At 40.9% G+C, this 19,764-nt stretch overlaps 1 protein-coding gene across 2 annotated transcripts in view; it reads right to left on the bottom strand.

Annotated features, from left to right (window-relative positions):
• Window positions 1–19,764, bottom strand: part of LOC135706872 (phospholipid-transporting ATPase IF) — a 50,515-nt gene that overhangs the window by 10,662 nt on the left and 20,089 nt on the right. The window contains exon 1 of one of the 2 annotated variants that reach the window (XM_065228550.1): window positions 8,197–8,766. The exons of the other annotated variant lie outside the window; for it this stretch is intronic. Within the exon in view, the coding sequence (XP_065084622.1) occupies window positions 8,197–8,286 (90 nt within the window). The 5' untranslated portion in view covers window positions 8,287–8,766. Of the gene's footprint in view, window positions 1–8,196; window positions 8,767–19,764 lie in introns of those variants that run through there. 2 annotated transcript variants of the gene reach the window in all.

Raw genomic sequence — 19,764 nt, 5'->3', positions numbered from 1 at the left:
GCGCCGAAGAAAACGCTGCCACCGACTACCCCAGAATTTTCATCCAGAGCATCAACAAAGTCGACACTGCTGAAGTCGAAGAGGAGGAGGACGATGAAGCCACAGCTCCCAATATTTCCGGTGAGTACGATCCTCATCCGTTGAAGTCCGCCCATCATCGATCTACCCGACGAAATCGAAGTGAAAACCGGTGAGGAAGACGAAGAGCAAATGTTCTGCGTTCACTCCAAGCTACTGCAGATGGTTCAGAAAGAGTGGAAGCAGGGCGATTTGAAGATTCTCAAGAGTAAATCCGATCCAACCAAGTACAGGATTGCTGAAGAGAAACCGAAGAACGAAACATGCTCCGAAGATAGTGAATAATAGTTTTTAAACACAACTTTTTTCCTTCTGGATGAAATATTTTCTTTAAAGAAGTTATGTGCAACTTCAACGGAGACTTCCTTCGACGGCCGCAGCAGAATCACGGTGGTGTATTGCAGAAAACGGCAGGTTGTTGAGCGATGGGAACGAATAATATGCCGAATCTGGAGTATTTGGTCAGGCGGATCGAGTTCTCCCACCACATCAAGCCGGTTGTTTGTTGTTGTTTTGCTTGACAGCAACTTTCGGCTTCGCTTCTTCATATGTTGCTGTGATGTGAAAAGTGAGAATGCAAATGACGGTGATCTTGCTCACTGAGCAATGTGAATTACTCGAGGTGCCTCAAAAGGAACTCTAAAATTGCTCATGATTAGGAGCTGTCTTACCCCTTGAAGTGGTCCGAGGTGCGATAAAAAGTAAAGTGACAGACAGTCAAACCATAGAGGTGGTCAAACCGTGATTCACACACAAAATTAAATGAGAGAACGGACTCATTCAAGATGATTGATGAATAGATCATTGCATGATGACGTCACCAAAAATATTTTGACAGTTCAGGGAGCTTGTTTCCATGGACATAGTCGTTTTTCGGAAGTTTCGATTCAAGTGCTCTTAAAAGTTGACTGTGATCTGAAAATGACCAGGACGTGAGTTTGAAAAAAGTGCAAATCTAAAAGAGATCGGAAAGGATGTCGTTTCTTTAAGTTTCCATCAGAATCCACAAATCGTTTCCACTTTGAATGCCAAGCGTAGAAAACTGTGGTTTTAGGCATTGAAGCTGGAGGAGAATTTTCAGTAGAGATTCAAATATGTTTGCTCTCGACATTTTTGTTCCGGTAAAGCTTGTCGTAATTTGTTGAAAGTAAATGCCGATGGGACGGATTTTTTGTGCATACCGCATTTTGCTTTCTGGTGGCAGAAGACGAGTTTTTGACAGTTGTTGTTATTCACATCGTCGTGATTGTGCGCTGCTAAATTTGTCGATTTTTTATCACACGGGTGTAGTATATGTGATGAAGTAGTGATCAATTAATAATAAATTCACCTTTATTTATTTTTAAGTCGGCAAAGTGCATTTGGCAGCACTGGAAGTCGACATTCATAAAATAGAAAAAAGAACAGATAAGCTCACCTTGGATAAAACATGAACTTCGGAAAGCTCCGAATCAGTGCTGCAAAATCTCGACAGTACACGGTGATATTGACAATTCTGCTTTGGTCACTCATTGGAGCTAACAGTCATAGTCAAGGCAAACCATGTCAATTGTCAATGACAATGCTGTCAGTGACGAACATGTGCAGATTTATTTATTAGCCAAATTTGTAACGAAATTAAATGACTTGATCAAAACAATTACATGGATCCATTTTAGTGAACAAGTATCTTCGTCCTGAGCTACTTGGATAACAATAATGTGACACAGAATGTACTAAATTACACTTTTTGTTACCAGGTGAATCTTTGTCATTGACGAAAAAATGAATGAGATTTTCACGAAGGTTTTTTTGAGGATCAAGTCTGTCAGTGACTAAAGGGTGATACGGTCAAAATTTGGTCAAGGGAAAACGCGTGTAAATCGGTGAAATCGTTTATTTAAAAAATCAAATTAAATTTCTTTTTCAAGTTCAATTAGTATAAAATTCAGGAAAAATATTCAGTTAGGCTTCCGCTTTTCCAAATCCGAATTGCCGGGCCTTACGCTTGACCCCTGCCATCAGATTTTGTACAGCCACCTTGTCCACCTTCTTCGCCGCAGAAAGCCAGTTTGCCTTGAACTGCTGCTCGCCCTTAGCAGTTTTTTTGGTCTTCTTTAGGTTCCGCTTGACAATAGCCCAGTATTTCTCAATTGGGCGGAGCTCTGGCGTGTTGGGAGGGTTCTTGTCCTTGGGAACCACCTGCACGTTGTTGGCGGCGTACCACTCCATGGCCTTTTTACCGTAATGGCAAGATGCCAAATCCGGCCAAAACAGTACGGAACAACCGTGTTTCTTCAGGAAAGGCAGCAGACGTTTATTCAAACACTCTTTCACGTAAATTTCTTGGTTGACAGTCCCGGAAGCTATGAAAATGCTGCTTTTCAAGCCACAGGTACAGATGGCTTGCCAAACCAGATATTTCTTTGCGAACTTTGACAGTTTCATGTGCTTGAAAACATCTGCTACCTTTCCCCTTCCTTTTGCCGTATAAAACTCCTGTCCCGGAAGCTGCTTGTAGTCGGCTTTGACGTAGGTTTCGTCGTCCATTACCACGCAGTCAAACTTCGTCAGCATCGTCGTGTACAGCCTCCGGGATTGCGCTTTGGCCGTCGTATTTTGTTTATCATCGCGATTTGGAGTCACTACCTTCTTGTAAGTCGATAGTCCGGCTCTGCGGCATCTCGGAGAGAGAGGTTAGGGTTTCGCTTGAAACTACCGGCAACTCTCTTTGTCGTCTCAGCGGCTTCCGGTTTTCGATTTCCCCCCGATCCAGACTTCCTGGCTGTCGACAAACGTTCCCCAAACACTTTAATTACATTTGTAACGGTTGATTTGGCAACTTTGAGCGATTTTGCCAACTTTGCGTGCGAGTAGCTCGGATTTTTGCGATGCGCGAGCAAAATTTTGATACGCTGCTCTTCTTGCTTGGACGGCATTTTGACAACTGAAGAGTTAATTCCAAAATCAAAATAGGAGCAACATTCTACACACACACACCTTCAAAATGAGGGGTGTTCAGGTTTTTTAAATGCAAAATTGAAAGAAATACGTCAAGTTGATATTGACCAAATTTTGACCGTATCACCCTTTATGTGACGAACAATTTAGTCAATATCGCGCGAAAGTCTGTCAGTGACAATGACAAATCTCAGCACTGCTCCGAATATATGAATGCGATTCGTGTTATGAAAATCGAAGTTTGGCTACGAAACGATCACAAAACAGGACTCGAAGTGAGGGAGATAGGACTTATGCTTAACATGACGCTATGGGATAGAAGAGTGCGGAATGAGATGTACTATCAGATTCATGACGCTCATTGATGGCTCGTTTGTGATTCTGTTGACAAATTTTAAAGCAGACGGACGCTACGAACAACGCGGGACAATTTGGCAGGATTCATCATAGTGACACAAAAGGTCGATGCTTGAAACCTCGACCTGGTCACGACAACGGGCTATCGTTATTCGTTTTTTTCCGCTCGGTATACCTGTAATATTGTACTGGTTGTTAGTGGAAAGTGCAGTTCGTTGCGATAATCGTCTAATTAGAGCATATTTTGTGTTGTGAAAATAGTGAAAAAGTTATCCAATCAGACATATTGTAGTGTATACTGTCTAGCATTGGGCGATCTTGAGAATCCAATTCCTCTTTGCGTATTAGAGCATCTCCACCGCTGTTTCTAAATCACTTTTGGAAACTGAGTCAGCATGACTTCCGCCTGTGACCAATGCGCTAAACCAGTTAAAGGCGATGAAGAATCCATCTCCTGCATGGCTTTTTTGCGACAGGATGATTCACCTAAAGTGCGGGTGCAGTTTCGAACGCCTTTGGATACGGTTGTGTTTTAAGTTTGTTCTCTGTTTTGTGCGTGCGTTCGCTCTCATAATTTTCGGCTGCAATTGCCGGATTATCGCTGGCGCTCTGCCTCCCGGACGTTTATACGTGTGTGATTAGTAGTTTTCTCGCTTTCCGGGAAGTTTTAGAATAGAGAAAGAAAACGTGATTCAACATGTTTGCAAGCATCAGAAGAGATGTCGCGATCTGCGTTGTTTGATTTTCTCCCGAACCAGAAATTAGTGGCATCGCGAGTGATAATTTTTAATTTCAGTTTATTTACGCGCTGCATGGTGCGTGAAAGAGCTCGGCACAATCGGTGTTGATGTTGGCTCGCTTGTAACTTTTTTGTTGTGTTTTCGAAAGAAATTGATCGAAATTGTACCAAAAGTGCTTCTGAACGTGTTTTGCAGTTGGGTGTGGTGAAATTCGTGAATTCGCGGTTTATGTTCAGTGAAAATTCCGTGTCACAAAATTGCTCACCGAGTTTCTTTTTTTGCCGTTCGACGACGACGGGTTTTCGAGAGAAGAATAAGCATCGGGAATTTGCTCCCGGATGTATTGATTTGGTGAGTACGTTCCAGTTGAAGATTGTTCTTATACATATCTCGATTGCATTTTCGAGGGGACGTCCGGAGAGCTTTGAGATTTAGGCGTTGTTGCTTTTGCGGGTAAGGGCCAGTAAGTGCTGCCAGCAGATGAATCAAGAGGTATTCGAAACAAAATTGATAAGAAATGTCCATTCAAATCGATTTAATACAGTTGAACAAATTTCAAAACTATATACGTGCCAGATTTGGAATTGGAAATAATATTTTTTGAATCTGGAAGTGTGTTTATGATACCATTATCCATTTGATAAAGGTAGAGTGAACATGCGGGGCTTATTGTAAGTAAACGTGACCTTGGAGTGGTCGTGAATTACCAGGCATTCTGAAATGGGTCACTAGAGCTGCAATAGAGCTAACACCTTCTAACTCCCGGACTAAACCTGCTTTAATTTAAGGGTAATAAAAAGCAGTTTTCTTCCATAATAACACTGCCGGACAGTGGGGGTTAGATTGTACACACACACACACACACCGTATTTTGCTTTCTGGTGGCAAGAAATTAACATAGACGGAGAGTTGACCGATTACTTTCGGATACAAGTTAACAAGTTTCACTGAAGAATCAGAATCACTACGGTCACAATCTGCGAGGCGATAATGCAAATCGATTTTAAATTCTAACACCTTGAACTGTCAAAAAAGTGAGGTTACATTTTCGCGTGCAATGATCTATAGCGGATGAAATCGGATGAAATCGGCAAGCGCATGTTATTATTCTTTACGAATCGGAAAAATCCACAGAAATCCAATTTATGAAGCAAATTTTATTGAAATTCGTTAAATTAACTGTCGAATGGATTACTTTCGTCCCCCTCGAGATTGTGTCTAGATAGTAGGTAAGTTCTGAAGTTGCCTCCGAGGTACAGTACTACCGAGGTACATAGAATTTCGAAAGTTGTGACTGTAGATCAAATTTCAAGCAAAATAATTAACAATTTCAGGCAAAAATCGTTGCAGTCCTCAATTGCAACCATTAATTTCCTTTATATTTAGATAAGATTTAGTTTTAGTTTTTAGCTTTAAAATTTCAATTGTTATTATGAAATGCAGGTTTAGAAAACCTGTTTAAAACACGGAATTTCCAAAGCAGAAACAATGTTAACACACTAAGATATATATCATAAAAAATAAGGCGGGTAAGCTACTGTAGTAACTGGAGTACCTATATTTAAATGAAATGTAATTTAATTTGAATTTGAAAACAAATAAAGAATTTAAAACAAAAATACCGAAAGGTTCGGACAAGGAGAACAAAAATCCCATATAAACTTCAAGGGGTACACTATGAGTTCACAACCAAATGAGCTCAAATGTTGAGAGAATTATCAAGAGTTAATTTGGATAATCGATATTTTGAATCACCCTAATAAGTATGTTTTCTTAATGTTGTTGATTAATTGCGATTGACAGCGATTAACAATTAATTGGTTGGTAACCTTTAGCTACACTGATAGGCAAAATAAAGTGCCCACCCCATCATTTTTGAAATTTCTCTCATTTATTTGGTTCAAATTCAAATAAACACACCGTAGTCTGTTTCGATGTCTTACCTTTATTATTCTTTTAAAGTTACACCTATGGAATACTGAAAATATAAAGTTTTACTTGAAGTAAAAGAAAATCAATTTGGATTGAAAAAGAAAACAGTGACAAAAAAAAGTGCCCACTTCAAAAATCGGTATGTTTTCGATAAGTTTCCATCGGAAAACCCCTCGATTGTTTTTGTTTTGAAAGTTTGACATGTATTGAAGCAAACGGGTGGAACTGGTGCATTTGTACACGTGATCGCATTTGAATCAGTTGAAAAAAATGGAGGACGTAGTGATTTCGAAAGCAATTCCCGTGTGTATCCGAAAATTGGTTGTTCGTGATGTGCAAAACGGTGAATCGCACCGGTCTGTCGCTAGGAAGTACAATATCAGCAAAACAGCGGTCGGGAAAATTCTGCAGAAAATGAAATCGTTCGGATCAGTGGTGGATCGCCCTGGCAGAGGCAGGATGCGCAAAACGGATGCGAGAACGGACACCAAGATCATGCGTGAAGTGAAGAAGAACCCGAAGGTAACTGTCCGCGAGATCCAGGAGGCTCTTCAGCTAACAGTTTCCAGTCGAACTGTTCGTCGCCGTCTCGTAGCACAGGGGTTGAACAGCAAAGTTGCTCGGAAGCGCCCATTTATCAGCAAGGCAAACAAAGTCAAACGGCTTAAGTTTGCTAAGGAGCATGCTGATAAGCCCCTAGAGTTCTGGAAAACGGTTCTCTGGACGGACGAATCAAAATTCGAACTGTTCAACCGGAAGCGACGGGTTCGTGTGTGGTGTAGATCGGGTGAGGAGCTTCAGGAGCGCCACATACAAGGCACGGTGAAGCATGGAGGAGGAAATGTGATGGTCTGGGGGTGCTTTTCGTGGGGTGGAGTGGGAAGCCTGGTGAAAATCGACGGGATAATGACGGCAGATTCCTACATCGACATCCTGCGGGAAAATCTGGAAGTTTCGCTGATCCAGACGGGCCTTGAGGAGAAATTCGTATTCCAGCAGGACAACGATCCGAAGCATACTGCCAAGAAGACTAAGTCTTTCTTCCGGTCATGTCGAATTAAACCACTGGAATGGCCTCCACAAAGCCCGGACCTCAACCCCATCGAGAATTTGTGGGCGATTCTCGATGCCAGGGTTGACAAAACTGGTGTTACCAATAAAAATAACTATTTTGAAGCCCTGGAGCGCGCCTGGGAAGAACTAGATCCACAGCACCTGAAGAATCTAGTGGAGAGCATGCCGAAGCGCCTGCAGCTGGTCCTGAAGGCCAAAGGAGGACACATTAACTATTAGGCTGGTATTCTTTTACTTTATTTTATGTTTTCTGGAGTTAAAATGCAGTGGGCACTTTTTTTTGTCACTGTTCTTTTTTACACCCATTTTGATTTTTTTTTCTTCGAGTCAGTCTCTTCTTTTTATCTGGTATTCTATAAGTGAAACTTAAAAAGAATATAAAGAATAAGATATAAAAAATACTACAGTGTATTTACTTTAATTTGAACCAAATAAATGAGAGAAATTCAAAAAATGATGGGGTGGGCACTTTATTTTGCCTATCAGTGTATCAGACTTATCATTTTCCTTCATCGACATCCAGTTCAATAGACCTTTTTGACGTTTAATCGTCTTTCTCTATCTAGCACACATGGATGAATGGACGGTTTGTTTTCCCACTAATCTGTTTCCCTCTTGCTCGCACTCGTTCGATTTAAATGGTGCAGTAGTGTGCGCCGATTAAACGTCAAAAAGCTCTATATCGCATAACTCTCAAGGTGCGTCCCTTTGCGGTAAACTACCAAACACAGAAGCGAACAAATTCACCAGAACAGCGATAAAAAAATCAACATTTTCAGGCAGGTCAATTTTCCGTTCGTCATCAGCCAAATATATCCTAAAGCCATCATCCTCCGTCCAACTCGCGATAACACCAAAACACCGCAATCGAAACCGTATGAAAATTATTGATTCACCAGATTCAAACTGCTCGCTATCAGCATGTGAGTGTAGTTTTGCCGTAATTTCGAATTCATACCTCAAGATAAGATAACATCAAGAATTCATCGAAAAAAACAAACTCGTTTGCCGCACCGAACCTCAACAAACCCCACAGCTCAATTACGTCACACTAAACTAAGTAGGAGAATGTTACCTTTCCCCAGCACCAGAACGATCGCTTCCGGTAGGTATGCTCGTTCAGCTCATTCAGCCCCGGCTCATCTTCACCAGCCGGCTCCGTCATCGTTCCGATCCGTTATCGACGACGCACTTGGTAATAATTTAAACTTCACTATCGGTCATGGGATACTTGCTTGACCAGCTGTCCCATTGACCACCGTCGTCGTTAGTGGTATTTACCACGGTAACTCGCACCCACAATTTCTCGCACTCTCTGCTAATCACTTGCTCAAATACACTTTCCGTCGCACTTTTTTTTCTGCAATGTTTTCTTGCCTTCCTAAATGGGCTATTTAAAATTAAACTCGACGAGTTGCTTCATCACTGCACCGGGCATCTATTGACTTCACATTTCGAGCCCTATTAAACACGAGGAGAAGGCTCGAATGTGCGCATAAACAGACGAATTAGCACCTCGTTGCCTACTTGGACGGGTGATAGCGCGTCAACGATGACGACGAGGACGCTCATCGATACCGCACACTCCTCAATTCGACCAACTCCCGAAGCAGTAGGCTACTGAATGGGGTCGCTTTTCAGCGCTCACTGCGATCAACGAGGAGCATTTCCGTCCGTCGCACGCGGTTAAGCTCGATGTTTTCCTGGAATCAAGTCAGGTAGACTGCTACGACGAAGGCGAAGCTGAAGGGAGGAGGTACGGGATGTCGAAGTTGCAACATCGTCAACATATGCGATGGCACAGCACGGGAAGGGAGCTGCGTTGATAAGATAACAGCTAGTCCGATTACGGCTTTTTTTTTTCTCACTCAACTGAGGTATCTTTTCATGCACCACTATATAGGAACACTGATTGGCATTGGCTTCTGGTGTTTGTACTGCGTAAGTCACTTTTGCGGATTGGGAAAGCGTTGCCGGGGGTTTTTTGTTTGGAATGAAAATCAGATCGAACCATGCGATAACTCTATTCCTCTTTTGATGTGATATCTATGAAATCGCGCTATAGGCTGCTGTCCCCAAATCACGAATAATGATGATAGTTTCGAGGGGTGAATGTTGATTTGATTCTTCTTTATCTGTAGTGCTCCACTTATCTCGATTGTCATTATTTTGAAGAATAGTTCAATTTATCGCCTGACGGTTTGCGACATGGTTTAAAATCGAATTTTATCGGTTTTTAGATCTTGTTTCTTGTGTCGTCATTCGATCGTTGGGATTATGTAGTGTTCACTATCTGGGTGGCATCCCAACTTAAAAGCAGTTATCCGTCAGAAAATTGTGTCACACAAGCTTTGACGTTTCATTGTTGATACTTGTAAATGGTCTAGTAAGCTGTCTAGTTTACTTGAAAACCGACAGTTTGACAAACATTAAAACAGTCCCAATTATAGTTGGAAGGGTATTCGATAGGTGATATGAGTTAATTGGCGGTGATGGTGATTCTGTGGCTCTTTACTAATGTCTCTTGTAAAGAGGCGACATCTCCATCCAGTTGATAGGTCTTCTGCCCGATGGGAATTACATTCCCAAGCCATTGACAGATAACCGATTGTTCCAATTTTGACATGTCATCTCTTTCTGGATTCAGCCTCTTTACTCTTTACCTACTCTGCCCATAAAAGCATAACAGTCCCATATGGATTTTTTTCAGAAATGAGTTGGCCATTAGAATCGATTGTAAACTACAGGCATTTTACATTGCACGCTAAAATTTACATGTTTTGTTCATAAAAAATCGTGTAAACTACTAAAACTAGGTTGTCCCATCATTAAAAGCATGTGGAAAATAAATTTCCATCAGAATTTCTCTCGGCTTGCTGTTTTTCCCTCCGGGCAACAATCAAGAATTTCGTCGTAACTAACTGACTAAAAGTCTATCGGCCCCTCGCGCGCCGCTAGCACGCCTCTAGTGTTGGGAATCGAAAATCTTTGACAGAGGTTTGTTTAAACTTCTATAGAGAACAACTACTGGTGCAAGTTTGATCAAAGTAGTCGATCGCGTTCAGCAATAACGTTAAATGTAACTCGACAGAAGAAAGAATATTGTGCACAAACACCTGGAAAATCCGGAGTGGTCCGGTTCCAAGCTGTCTAAAGTGCTGAAGATGTCGAAAACAAAAGCTTGTCGAGTGCTCAAAACCTATAAGGAAACCCTGAGTGTAGAATGGAATCAGCGAACCTACGAAAAAACTGGAACCAGGGATCGTCAGCTGCGCAGCAAGATGTTGACGTGCGTTAAAGCCAACCTCGGTCTTTCGATCCGACATGTGGACTGAAGGTACAACGCCAACTTTCAAACGGTGCGGAACATCCTTGCCAGGAACAGATACAAGTCGTACTAAGTCAGTATACATCCAAACCGGCCCATGAAGCAGAATTCCGTGCCCAAAAAGCGTGTTGTAAGACCGTGTTTTGACGAAACACAAGGGCTGCACTTTGATCGATGACGAAACTACGTCAAACTCGATTTCATGCAGCTTCCCGGTCAAAAGTTCTACATCGCGACTGGACGTGGGGATTGTCGTGACCTGGTCGATGTTTCAAGCATCGACCATTTGTCACTATGACTGTCCACTCTAAAATTAGTCAACAGAATCACGAAACGAGCCATGAACGAGCATCATAAATGCAATGCGATGAATATCATTCCGCACTCTTCCATCCCATAGCGTCATTTTAATCATACGTCCTATCTCCCTCACTTCGCGTCCTGTGCTTTGGTCGTTTCGTAGACGTACTTCGATTATAATGACACGAACCGCATTCGTGTGTATTCGGAGCTTTCCGAAATCATGTTCGATCACTCTTGCGTGTATCGGTCAGTTTGCTATTTCATGCATGTCGACTTCTAGTGCTGCCAAATGCATTTTGCTGACATCAAACTAATTAGCGGTAAATTTATGTTTAATTCATTACTACCTTATCATATATACATACTACATACTACGTCAAAAAAGCTAATGAAGATCATGTGTCAAATGAAATGTATAAGCAGCCACACATACCTCTTATGCATTCTTATAGGACCTATGTGGTTTGTCTTATGGAATGCATAAGGTTGATGTTTTGACAAAAATGTATAAGTGAGACACGTGAATAAAATAATTGATTTTCGTTTCGTGTGGCTCGGGATATCGCCTCCTCGATGGAATGCAGACACCGGTCAACGTCTTCGGCCGTCTCCGGGAGGACACCGTAGTCGACAGTGGAGTCGATACAGTGTTGGAACTGATCCCAGCTGACACGATGATACAGTCATACCTCGATATAAAGCAACCTCGATATAACGTAACTCGATATAACGTAACTCGATATAACGTAACTTTTTTTTTTAAGTCTAAAAATTGAAAAATATCAACCCACAATCAATTATTAACGTTACAAATCCATTTTAAATTATTTTATACATAGTATTATTAAATTTTTCATGTAACGCTGGGTTGAATAAACATTTTTATTTTGCTTTATTATAGAGACTTTCAGCCTGTAACTGGTTTGTCTCTTTGAAGGATTGGGGCTCCTGGAGAGAGAAAATAAATAAATTACATAGTGTTTGTTACAGAGTTTAAGTATCTCAGAGTTCTGTGTCGATTGTTTTAACAGTAAGGAAGGTGAACGAAGTTGTGGTTAATTTCCGAGAGAGAGTGTCAATGTCCGTAGCCTGCGGGGTTGTTATCGTTGTTCTTCCGTTTGACATGTCATTTAGAAAGCTGGTGTTGTCCAAGTGCCGTCGTTCGTCCGTTGTCGTGTCATTGTTCGTTGCGGGGTTCTACGTATATTGATAGTAGCCTGTGTCTTTAAGGAAGTTGAGAAGTGATCTTTCCCTGTCTGGGTCATTGGATAATGCGTCTCTGATGCTGAGACCGATACCGCATTGGTCTAGGAGGTTTTTAAGTGCAGGGCAATTTATTATGAGATGCTCAACTGGCATTTTGGTTGAGCACCCCATACATTGTTTGTGGAATCCATCACGGGATCCGAGATCGTGTGAGAATCTGGTGTAGCCGCAGTGTAATCTGGACAGTACTCTCTGGTCCTTCCAGTTTTTGGTGTCGGACCAGCATTTCGTATCTCCTTTTATTTTACGTAAGAAAGGGTCTCGGGTATTAGCCCATTCCTTGTCCCATGCCGAATCGTTTTTATTCATATTTTTAAATCCGCTGCAGGGACTTCCGGTTCCACTGGGGTTTTCGATCTGCCGATCGCTGCCAGCTTGTCCGCAGCCTCGTGTCCACTGATATTGCAGTGGCTGGGAAGCCAGACATATACGGTGTTACTTTTCGAAGCCATTTTGATTGCTTGCACCAACGGGTGTCGGTTCTTCGGACTCTCAAGGGCCTTCAGCACACTGGCCGAATCGGTAATGATGGCCTTTCAGGAAAAACTGGACTCCGTAACGGCTGAGAAGATGGCAGCTGCCTCAGCCGAGAAGATCGATGTAGGCTTATGAAGGCCTCTGCTGGTATCTAGGTTGGGGCTGAATAAGCCATAGCCGAATTCTTGAATAAACATCATTTCTATCCTAGAGAGAGAAGCCAGCTAAATGACGGATGGTTTGTTTTCTTTGTTTTCTTTTTTTTCTCCCCTACCCAATCGTGTTGTTGGTTTGCGAAGGCAAGCCTGGGCCCGCACGAAAAAAGTTGTTTTCAAAAGGATGATAGCCCCATTTCTAATGTTCGGCCTAGTTTGCAGTAACAGTTCATGACTGGATCTCGATGACGTTTGCGTGATCGATAGCAAAGCTGTCTCCTCTCTCTCAGATTTTTATTATTTCAGGCATGGGAGGCATGTCACGAAAAGTTTATAAATGGAGAAATAAACCAATACATACTGGGAAATATTTCATTCGACGGAGAAAACATCCAGCAATTTTGTCTGTGATCTCTATTGTGAAAACCCAAAATGGAACATGTAACAAAATTATGAAAGATTTTGAACAGTTATAACTCTGTCCATATCGGATGGATTTTAATTCTAAACAAGCCAATCGATTGGAAAGGCATCTACAAATCTGTTAAAATGAACACTTTATCAATTGTCAATAGGTCACTATTGAAAATTGCACGAATGTGCAACTGTTGCTATCATAATTTAAATTATCACCTATTGCCTGCGAAAAGCGCTTTTCCTAACACAGATTTAAAAATTGATTTCACTCCAGTCTTGCCAAACGGTGTTTATTCAATCACTGCGTGTGGTGAGTGGTGGTGTTCGGTCGTCATCAGCAGCAGCAGCAGTGCTTTCGGTGCTTGGCGTTCTCCAGTACATAATGAAAGCCTGCCGGCATGCTCTCGATTCAGCCTTCGATTCTACGAAGAAAGAGGACGAAGCCGCGACGCTACTGATCGGATTCAGTTGCGCGTCGTGCGCCACAGTGGGCCATATATTCAAAGTGCATCGCCCTCGTTCCAAACAACATACAGCTCGCCAGCTTTATCTGTATTGAACACCCTAATAGTAGCTCAGCATTACTCAACCATTACGACAAAACGTTCCATTTCAGGACCACCATAAATTTGTTTAATAGTTTTTTTTTTCTGGACATTTCTCAAGGTCATTAATTGGATATCAGTTCCCATAAGTTTCAATCTAACATTCCATGTATAAGAATAAGACTATCAATTTACAAAAGGTCACTATTGAAAATTGCACGAATGTGCAACTGTTGCGATGGCGATCAAAATTATCACCGAAGAAAGAGGAAGACGCCGCACCGCTACTGACCGGATTCAGTTGCGCATCGTGAGCCGCTGTGGGCCATCTATACCAAGTGCGTCAACCTCGTTCCAAACAACATACAGCTCGTCAGCTTCATCAGTGTTGAACACCCTAATAGTAGCTCAGCATTACTCAATCATCACGACAAAACGGTCCTTTTCTGGACCACCATAAATTTGTTAAAAATCTCCTTCTGCAGTTAACAAATAACATTTTTCATATAAGACCACGTAGTCCTACGTCACCATTGCGTACAACCCCATAGGGCTGTCCCTTGTAGTTTTTTGATGTTTGCATAGTACAAATAGTGAAAATAGAACAATTGAACAATTAAGAAATTTAACAAATAAAATATGAATAGGTCGCGTACTAATCAGAATCGCGAACGGATGGGATGAATCTATATTCTCTCGCACGGACATCACAAACTAACACTAACAGTGTGTGGCACGTTTCATTAGGTTCCTAGATTCGCCTCAATGCATTACCAATGCATGAATTTGTATATTGTGTGGCAAGCACAATAATACTCTATGCCCAGGGAAGTCGAGAAAATTTTCAACCCGAAAGATTCGAACCCACCGCCTCTGGCTTGGTAATACCGTGCCTTTACTGACTAGGCTATGAGACACCGCTAGAAAACTCATCGGTAATATTAAATAAATGCAGCGGTTGTACTAAAAAGTTGATTTACTTTTTTTTTCCTTCATTTATTTTCCGTCGATCTTGTTTTCCGTACTGAATACCAGTGCTACCGACGCCAGGGAGCCAGCTCCCACACCTGGACCCTACCCTATTGACCCATCAACTCATGGACCGGGGACCAACGACTTTACTTCCCGTCGTGATCAGAGATTTTATGCCTCAGAAATACCCCACAGGCACCGACTGGGATTGAAGCCCAGGCCTTTTGAGATGAGAGGCAATCACGTTTACCACTAAACCACCGTTGCCGCAGTTCATTCACTGTTAATATCGATTCCATGTTCACACAAACGGCACCATTTGAAATATTTAAAGTGTTTTAAGGATATAGATTTTAAACAACGAAAAGAACTAAGCACAAAAAAGACCAATCGCGGTCCTACATCAACCTTCCGTTCGTGCCCCTAGGCACAAACTCTAGTACTTTTTTTTCATTTTCATATCTTTCATGTAAGCTTTGGGAACTTATCTAATAAAATTAGGGAAAATTATATAAGAAAGGTTTTGTAAGCCTGTTAGATGACTAGAAAAAAAATTGGGTCATCTTTGGGTTACAATAAACAATTTTCGATTTAAAAAAATATTTTTTTTTTTGCTTCGATATAACTTAACTTGATATAACGTAACGTTGCTTTATATCGAGGTACGACTGTAGTTGCATCGGGAAGCTTGGAATCGGTTGACGGATGAGCCCACTTTGGTCACCACCGGATAGTGGTCCGGACTCAGCTTCTGGTGGGTCACAGGTTGCGAGATGTTGTTTCCCATGTTGCTGGCGAAGATGTCGATGATGGAGTGCACGCCGGACCGACTCAGCCGGGTGGGAGTGTCCTGGTGCCAGAGTGAGCCTCTCGCAGGTCGTCGTTCAGGATGTTGCCGTTTTGATTCCGTGTCACTTTGGAGGATGAGGGAAAAAATGTTACCATCCCGATAGTCACTTTCAATATTAGTATGGGCAATTATTCACATCATTCAAGCAGTTTAAAATCACGTTTCCTATCACTCAAACTTTACAATGGAGCACTTTTGTAGAATGCTTCTTCTAGGAGAAAAGAGGGTTTTATTTATGCCAAGCCTAAAAAAATCTGCAATTTATTGCCTAATTTTCTTAAAATCTCTGGTAGAAGGTCGTCCCAAAACTGCTCAACTATGTTTTGACGTAGGACTACGTCTTTGATTTCTATATGGGGGTACACTTTGTGAAAACCGATAATGGAACATGTAACAAATTAAGAAAGATTTTGAACGTGAATAACTCAGCTGCCCCTTGTCCAATTTCAATAATTTTATCACCAATCGATCAGAAATATGGCTACGCATCGATAACAATGCTTCCGAATGTTGATTTTCAACAAGAAACTATTGAAAAACTGGTAAATGTCCAGCATTATCCAAAAGCGTCGAATTAACTAACAAATCCACCAATTACCTACATGCATATGCTGCTTCCCCAGCACAGTCATCAGAGAGTAGTAAGTAGACGAAACAAGTCGAAGTGGCATTCGCCTCCGATCCTCGGGCGCGTGCGAATAGGGAGGATGGAATTGCGTAATATTTTGCACACTGATCGCCATACTCAGAACCTCATGCTCCCAACGACCACACCACTGTGTGGTGGTATTCGGTCGTCGAAATTAGTAGCAGCAGTAGCAGTGCTTTCGGCGTGTGGCGTTGAAAATTGTTCTCCAGTAACAACGAAAGGCTGCCTGCAAGCAGCGAGCTGCAGATCCCACAGAAGCAACCATCAAAGAAGGCAGAAGCTGCACCGTTATGCTATGGATCGGAATCAGTAGCTCTTCGTGAGTCGCTGCGGGTCGGTCATCTATGCTAAGCGTGTCACCCTCGCTCCAAACGACATACAGCTCGACAGCCTCATCCGTGTTGAACACCCAGCTCAGAATTACTCAACTGGAGTTGCTCTTCTAGACATAGAAAAAGCATTCGACTGCGTCTGGGGTCGTGACCTGGTCGACGTTCAAATTAGGGACACGATTGTAGATTGTTGACTATTCTGAATGATGTTTCTGAGCTTAAAGTAGCACAAAGTACTACAAAAGAATATTTAAAAGATGTCAGTTGGAACTTTGATTCCCATTTAAGTAGAGTATGTAAAAGATCAGATCAAAATAATAAAATTAATCAAAACTTGATGAATGATAGAGTAGAGAAGAGGAAGAATGTAGTATATATGATAAGGTAGTAATGAATTAAACATAAATTTACCGCTAATTAGTTTGATGTCAGCAAAATGCATTTGGCAGCACTAGAAGTCGACATGCATGAAATAGCAAACTGACCGATACACGCAAGAGTGATCGAACATGATTTCGGAAAGCTCCGAATACACACGAATGCGGTTCGTGTCATTATAATCGAAGTACGTCTACGAAACGACCAGGACGCGAAGTGAGGGAGATAGGACGTATGATTAAAATGACACTATGGGATGGAAGAGTGCGGAATGATATTCATCGCATCGCATTTATCATGCTCGTTCATGGCTCGTTTCGTCTTTCTGTTGACTAATTTTAGAGTGGACAGACGCTAGGAACAACGTGGGACAATTTGACTGAAACAGTCATAGTGACAAATGGTCGATGCTTTAAACATCGACCAGGTCACGACAATGAGGCATCAAATGAAAAGTCAAATGAGATGGAATTTAACGATTGCTTCTGGCTTTCTGGTTCCTTCGATGTCATTAATGTTGAGTCAAATTATTTTCTACTTTTTTAAACAATGCTAACATTTCAAATCAAAAGAAATCTAGTTCTAGAAGTCAGAATGTTGCTTTCCTTCTATGATCTCGTTAAATTTTCCGTATTTGAATCAACTTCGAACCCTTCACAGGATACTTCCTCAGAGTTCATATTAGGTATTCCCTTACAATTTGCTAAATAATAATTCGCTATATAAAGCTCTTTAATTCACCCTACAATTCCCATAAAATTCTTAACAATTCTCGCTGTATTACCTAGGAATTCCCCAAAACATTCTCCTACAAATATCGCTCCCAAGTATTCACCAATTATCCTCAAAAATTCTCATGGAATAATCATCGGTATTTTCTCTATATTCTGCTCAGAATGATCGGAAAGTAGTTCCGTGAATTCCTTGAAATTATCCTCCGAATTCCCAAGGAAAGTTATCTAAAGATGATTAAATAGTTGTTAATTGTGTATTGTGCATATACAGTAGTCATGATTTTTGTGCTCTATTCTACGCGCCAGAAACACCAATGTTGCCTGCTGAACAGTTGATTGAGCATAATCATAAGACATTAGTGACTTGAATCATTAAGTGGTTTTCAACAAAGTTCTGAAAATTTCCTGCAAGCATAGCTATAATTTTTTAAAGTAAAGTGAAATATTGAATTTTGAGATAGATATGAACACAAAATTTGGTTTAAACTTCAAAAGCCAACTTGTGCCAAGTCAACTTGTTAATAAATAAGTTCAAATTTTGGGATCCAATTTGGAACCATTTGAGCAACGTGGAGTGAAAATTTCAAATTTTGCATCAGTCTATTGTCCAGTCTCCCCTACGCTTCTTTATAAAAAAGGTAAGACAGTTATTTTTTTGTAAAATAACTAGTTGAAAAAATGCCTAAATTGTATGATATGAAATCGTTCATATAAACGAAATCTGATGTCAGATTCGGAAAGGAAATGGCTCTAATGTTGGCCTATGGATCTAAGATTGGGTCCATCATTAAAAATCTGCTATTTATCCATTTTATCTAGATGAACGCGTCATTGGAACGGTACTAATGGATATTTTTGGTCACTATTGAAAATTTAGTCGATTGCTGAATTTATGTATGGGCGCAAATTAGGGGCATTTAGGCCGACATTTCATCCATTTCCCCTATATGACGGAAAATGAAAATATATATTTAAAACATTTCACACGTGAAAGCACCAGAAGATTACACGTAATATGTTTAAGTTATCTTCCATCTATATATTAACGCAAATTAAACAAATTGAAAGAGCGGTGATATAATGTCGGTGAAAGAAATTGAAAGCCATCATGAGGTTTCGTTTCATCTCGATAATCGAAATTACTTTCATTGAAGTGATGAGCAAAGCAACGACGAGAAAATCCACTGCCAGCCTTTCGTTCGTTTCGTGCTGATAGTCTAGCTAGGTGTTATAGAAATGATGCGTTGAAAACGTTGTATGAAAGAGACCGAACTCGATTCCATTTTAGAGCTTCGACAATGCAGAGCCCTGCTACAGTGCATCATTTGTTAGCAAAGGCGTTACAAAAATGCTGTTTTGAACTACTTAATGAAATACAAATTATCGTATAACAATATCGATGAACAAAGATTGTTAAGAAACGAAAATTGAACGGTATTGTGATCAACTTCACCCCATTTTAAGGCCCTATTAATAGTCTTGATTTCTCCTGCTGACGCACTCCCGCTGGAACCCACCCACACTATTCATGGTCTTGATTTCAAAAGGTAGCTGATCCCAAAATCGAAGGCCCAATGACAAAAAAAGTAGTTGCATAATGTGATGAATTGTATCGTGGAATTACATAAGGTCTGGTACGATAACGTTGAAATGGTTTTAATTTCTGAAACAAATAACATGGTGAACGAAAATTTATGTTTTTGAACAAAGTTATGCATGATCGCAATTTTATAAACTCATAGAAATGACATCCAATCAAGTTATTCTGGAAATGAGAAACCCAGGAAAATCTAGATAAATTATAAATATATCGACCACAGCAGTTCATCGCAATTATTAGTCCATCAATAGCCCGAGCAGATGTCTTAAAAATAAAGACATCAATGCAGACGAGCAATGATTTAAATAGTAGCATACTAGATGATGGTCTAAATGCCACATCACGAAGAGTAAGTCTAAAATCGTTTACGCTGATACATTTTCACGCATTTTGACTACTTCACAATTTTCTTGCGTCCAAACTGGGGTTAAACCAATGACGAGATAGAGCTGAATTCTTACTTCAGGATTCTAACTGAACTACACTTTATGCCTCGATACGTTAAAGATTTCCAAGCCTGCTGTGTTACCTCTGACTTATAATGAATATACGTTGTATACGAGTACCCCGAATACAACGTATGACTCGTCTAATTTTGCATAGCATTTGCAATGTAAAATTAGACTAACTATTCGTT

Source organism: Ochlerotatus camptorhynchus, unplaced genomic scaffold, assembly GCF_037179485.1.
Source record: "Ochlerotatus camptorhynchus isolate MF236.1 unplaced genomic scaffold, CSIRO-AGI_Acam_v1.1 ptg000293l, whole genome shotgun sequence".
Taxonomy (NCBI): Eukaryota; Metazoa; Arthropoda; class Insecta; order Diptera; family Culicidae; genus Ochlerotatus; species Ochlerotatus camptorhynchus.
Note: the sequence above shows the minus strand (reverse complement) of the source record. Positions and strands in the feature narration are given on the sequence as shown.